At 30.7% G+C, this 6,000-nt stretch overlaps 1 protein-coding gene across 1 annotated transcript; it reads right to left on the reverse strand.

The window, feature by feature from the left end:
- Positions 1-814: 814 nt before the first annotated feature.
- On the reverse strand, positions 815-1,579 carry LOC129296008 (protein phosphatase 1 regulatory subunit INH3-like). The gene has a single exon (XM_054934605.1). The coding sequence runs from the start codon at positions 1,485-1,487 to the stop codon at positions 1,098-1,100; it is 390 nt and encodes a 129-aa protein (XP_054790580.1). The 5' UTR covers positions 1,488-1,579; the 3' UTR covers positions 815-1,097.
- Between the last annotated feature and the right edge of the window lie 4,421 nt (positions 1,580-6,000).

Below are 6,000 nucleotides of genomic sequence, written 5' to 3' on the forward strand. Positions count from 1 at the left end.
ATAGAAGTGGAAGATTGTCCAGATAGAGTAATAACAATTGTTGCCACTAACTCGCATAGTGACAACAAACTACAAAGAAATAATAAGGCTATGGGCTTACTATATGGTTTCTAATGCCAACATATCATTATCAGGGGAAAAAACTAAACCAGAAAACTGAGAAGGAATAATCAATAGCCAATCAATGAAAAAATATTATAAAAAAAAATATAAGGCGCCACACTAGTCACATGCCATGAGGCATGAAGAATGTACATCTTGAGCTTCATACGAATATGAAGCTTCTTGCTACAGCCAGCACATCAATTATCAGGGGGAAAACTAAACAAGAAAAATGAAAAGGTATAATCAATAACCAATCCATGAAAAATGTTAAAAAGTATAGGGCGCTCCACTATTCAAATGCCATGAGGCATGAAAATGCGACTCATTTAGGGCTTTGTACATCTTAAGCTTCATGCGAATATGAAGCTCATTCTAATTTTAAAAAAAAACAGCAGGCAATCATGATGATTCAGAACTAAAAATATGCAAGCGAGAGCGAAGGACAGATCTTTCAAATACAAAGAATGATAGGCCAATAAAACAAAAGGATACGAAGAATGCCCTAAAGCACACGATAACATCTAAAATTGTGATAAGCAAAATGCACTAAAACAGGAGCAAACATTGAAGGAAACCTTCTCAGAAATTAGTGCCTGAACATAGCACAACATAGTTTCCTGAATATATCAAACACTCATATCTATTCTCAAAATAATGCTTGCACTCTGTCATTACGTTCATTCACTCATGAGAACATAATAACAACGCATTGCTCAATAACAAAAGCCTTCCATAAAATCTTAGAAAAGGGAATGATCTTGCAGTTTTCAGCATAAAAATTAGCGAACATATCATCCTTGCTTGAATACTAAACATATAATCCTTTCTTCACAAAACTTCAATAGGTTAATATACAGAACAATCCGAGGCTCAAATATGAAGAATTTTGTAGGCCATTCAACCTTTTCTTAACGAAAAAGAAGACGAGAAAAAAAAAAAAACCTTTGATTGATATTTCATAAATGGTTAAAAAATGTTATAAATCTATAACCCTAATCGCTGGGACCAGCTTGATCATGATTCGCAGAACAGCACCCACCATCACCATGGTCATGGGGATGTTTATCAGGATGATCGCCGTGCTCGTCATCTTCATCGCTATCGTCTTCGTCAAAGGGTTTCTGTTTGTGAAAGATACAGCACTTCTTGGAGCTCTTCTTCTGCATAAATTCGTTATCCACGGTGCCCTCTTTCCAGGTGACCTTTTTCTTCTTGCGATTAAGGGGAAGGAAAAGGACTTCGGCCTGTTGATGCTGTTGTTGTGATTGGTTCTGAGACGAAGAGGATGGATCACTGGTATGAATGGTTATGGTGGTTGTGGCAGTGGTGGAAGGGGAAGACACAGCTAACTGCCTGGTGGCGCCCATGGGTCTGGCGGCCATCGTTGGCGGATCAAAATCTGAAGCTTCAGGAACCACGAATGAGGTGCGACGTGCGAGATTCTCTGGCCAAGTTGAGGGCTTGATCGTTTCATCGGCTTCCCCTCCCCCATTCTTTAGTTTTTAATTTAGGAAAAGCTACTTTTGCTCAAAAAAAAATTTAGGAAAAAAAACTACAATTTCATTAATATGTTATTAATATTTTCTATAACTTTTTTTTTTTAAAAACAGTATTATTTTAAATTTTCATTAAATTTATTAAAAATAATTTAAAAAAATTACTTTTAATAAACTTAACAATAAATGACATTGAAAATTATTTTTAACTTATAAAATATTAAACTGTTAATATGGGCTTTTTGACCACCATACTATATTAGCAAATACTTATTATCAAAATGTTACTTCCTCAATTTAAAAATATAAAATATTTTTAATGAATCTCACTCTCAATAAGTAATTTCATGCTTTTAACTAATTATATCTTTTTCATATTTACCCCTAACACTCTATAATAAATATAAAGTCATTATCATAGGGGGCACTTTAAAAAAAATAATGATTACACACCTTGAAAAGCTAAAATACCTAACATTTTAAACGGAGAAATATGTATTAATGATTATTTATCATAGTACTAACTCCGTCCCAAATATATGGCACTTTTAAAAAAGTTTCTACATTCTAAAATATAAGATACTTTAATTAGATTAAAATTTTATTAAATATGTTAATTTTAATATTATCTTTCCTCTTTTTATAATTAATTTTCGTCTCTTTTTTCTTTGAATATGCTAAATGATGAATATTTTTTAAAATTTATATTTTTATTTTAAAAAAAATAAAATTATTAAGTATATTTAATAAGATTTATTGATATGTAAAATTTTATTTAAAAATATTTTATAATTTAAAAGGAAGAGTATTATAAATTAATGACTTGGAGTGCATCAAACCAATTTCCGGCCACTTTTTTTTCCCCCTCCTTTCCGACACACGCAACTTAGTTGAGGTGATATCAACGCGGCTTCAATTTTATTTTATTTTTTTAATTGATCAAGTGTGACAATTTTACCACCCTACTTACTCCCTTCCCGAACCCTATTATCCCTATACCCCATCTCCCCCGACCTAGCCCAAACCCCGATTCTTTTTTTTTTTTTTTTTGCCAATACAAGCCCCCATTCTCCCCCTTGATTTTTATGCATTTATGTATCATGTTGAAGTTGGCGAAAGATATAAATATAATTATTTAGATGTATAACTAGGTTTATGCTTAAGTCTTTTAATTATTTTTTTTAAAATTTTTTATTTCGAAGTGTATATTGTTCATTTAATTTTTATATTTTTTTTCATTTAATACTTTTTATTTAAATAATATTTGTGATATATTTCAACTAATTAAATATATAAAATTGAATTAATTTGAGTAGAAACAATAGATTATGCATGTAAGATTGGATAATAAGATTCACTTGTGACAACAAAAGTGAAATTTAGAAGTTCTTGTTCAACTAGTTAAGATAGTTTGATCAATTAATTTAGGATCTTGAATTTGAATCTTAAAATATACAATTGCATTAAATGAATAGTATATCAAAAGCATCCCCTGGGTATATAACATTTCAAAAATTATTTCTTTGATTAATTAAGCCAGTGAAGGATAAATTTATAAATTTAAATTAAATGAATTTGAGAAGTTTAGAGACGGCTATTGAGTTTAGTTTTAATTTTTTTGGATTAGGTTCGAAAGTGAATTAAGTCTCTCAAACTTAATTGTAGAAAAAAATTGAATTTTTACCCACTGTATATTATGCTACAACATAAAATTCATATTGCAACATAATTTTCAGAACTAGTTTTCTTTAAAAACACAAAAAACGTCCAAACAGGGAGAAATAAGCCAAAAATAGAGGGAGGGTAACGAAGAGAGTCTTCTCACAATTGGGGCATCAACTTTTAAATACATTTTGAAAGTAATTAAAGCTTTATTTTACCTAAATATGCCTTTGTTGTCCCTTTTTCTTCTCTCTATACATTTTAAAAGTAAGATTTGAAGTTGCGAGATGATGATTTTCAAATGTAAGGCTATGAATTCAAACTCATTAGTCTAAATGGAATTAATAGAAGTTGTTTGAGTTATCTAAATTTAAATATAATGGTCTTATGAGTTCATAAGAGTGGGCTCTCAATTATGAACGAATTTGTGCATTTAAATGCCATTAGTGATGAAAGTTAGGATTATTGAAGTCGTTGGTGATGGTAGATGGGTTCGATGAAATTAGTTTGAGCTAATGGGAGTTAATAAACCTAATATGATGGTTAAAAAACCCTTGAGTTGAGAGTTTTGAGTGATTAAAGTGTTGAAATTTAAGAGTTGAAAGTGAGGAAGTTGTGACATTGATGATAATTTTAGATTGTTAGATGATATATTAGTGATTATTTAAGTTGTTGAAGGCTAAATGAAATTAATGAAAGTTGAGGAATTTATTGAATGTGAGGTTGATCTTGTTGTTGAGAAATTTAATTATTAAAGTATGAAATTAGATATTAAAAATAGTGATTTTAATAATTATAGTAATGGGTGTTAATATAATTGCAGTCTAACCTCATACAACCACCGTGAGCTTGAATTTAGTTTGACAAGTAAGTTATGATTGAGAGGTAACCTTTAACCTTTCAAAAGTTTTAGGTAATCGAAGTAAAACCATTGTGTGGTTGTATGTTAATTATTTATTAGTTGAACCAATTCATTTGAAAGTTTATTTGGGTAGTTGAGAATCCATTAATGCAATATCAACAACGTGATGAATTATATGTGTGAGATTGTAATAGATTGTTAAGAATGTTACATATGTATATTCATATGATTATTGATGAATGAAAGCATGTAATTGTAAAATCGATGAACATGTGATATTAGGCATGTGGAGTATGATGAATACAATTGTGATATGTGGATTATAGTAGAGAAAGAGAATTATGTGAGCATGATATGATGTGATTACTGTTATTTAAACAGCATACATCTTGTTATTTGTGCATGTCATGATCATTATGACGGGAGTTTGCCTATAGGAAGGAGTAGATTGGCAAACCTACGTGGTAATGATGGCTTATTGTTGGAATCGGGAGGTGGCCATTGTCCCATAATTGATTTGAGATTGTCCCACTTATTTTTAAGGACTCAAACTTAACTAGTCTCTACTAGTTCACAAGGAGGCTAGATTAAGGGCATAACACCCGATGGTTGTTACTATTGGGAGAAATCGCATAATATAAGTAAGTAAGTTAACCCTAGCTCGATAGCTCCTCACTAATGGAATGTTTGATTAGCTTGAGTTTTAGATGTAGCTTTTGAATATTACCAGTTTCATGTCGGAGGTATCAAGAGAGTATAAGGTTAGCATCAGTTATCCTGCATTATATTTCTAACCACATAATTGTTATTATTGTGATCCAGTATTTTTCATTAGGGGTGCATGATTGTTATTATTGTGACCCCGAGATATGCACTTTGAAATAAAATGCGACAATATGCATTAGTGCTTGGTCACATGGTTGTTAGTTTATGGCCAAGACTATAATTATAAATATATGTGTGATGCCCGTGAAGTTATTTAATTTTCATTTGTATCTATAATTTATTAATTTACAACTGTATAAGTTAGATTAACCTTGGTTATTGAGTAGTTGTACTCACCCCTCTATTTAACATTTTACAAGTGCTAGCTCTGTCAGGACAAGAGAAAGGCATATGATTTGTTTTACAAGTACTCACAAATGAAAAAGTGCACAAATATATAATTTGTTTTAATATATGTATAATTATATTTAAAAATTATTTATTTATATATTAAAAATGTAAGATATATATATATATATATATACATATTTTTTCTTCCTATATACTATACCATGCAAGCAAGTTGACCACCATACTATATATTATTAATTTTAAAAACTAGTAATTGAAAAATATACATTTTAAGGGATAGGGGTAATAGGGTAAGAGAAGGGAGTAAATAGGGTGGCAAAACTGCCACTCAATGAATAAAATAAAAAAAATGATGCCTAAATAATTGGCTATTATCTCAACTGAGTCGTGTTGTCAAAAGAAAAAAAAAATGATTTGATGTAAACTAAGTCATTGATTTAGGCTTTGTTTCATTTAAAGAGAAGGGAGGGGGGCTCCCCCCTCTCGGAGAGGAGAAATTTTTCTCCACCTAACCAAACAAGGAAGGGGAGCCTCCCCTCCCTTGTTTGATGGGACAAAGGGAGGGGAGAGGAGGGGCTCCCTTTCCCTCCCCTCCCCCAACCAAACAATACTTTAAGAGTATGTGTGGTAAATAGTTTTTGATGTATACATTTTGGTATAAATATTTTTGAATATAGTATTGTAAGCACCCTTTAACAATAATCTATATGCTAATTAATAAAATTCAACATGTAAATATATACTCCTTTTAGATGTGGATTATTGTTTTCCTTTTATTCATAATTATAATTTACAAAG

Source organism: Prosopis cineraria, unplaced genomic scaffold (genome assembly GCF_029017545.1).
Source record: "Prosopis cineraria cultivar Desert tree isolate PC_DT_omini unplaced genomic scaffold, ASM2901754v1 PC234, whole genome shotgun sequence".
NCBI lineage: Eukaryota > Viridiplantae > Streptophyta > Magnoliopsida > Fabales > Fabaceae > Prosopis > Prosopis cineraria.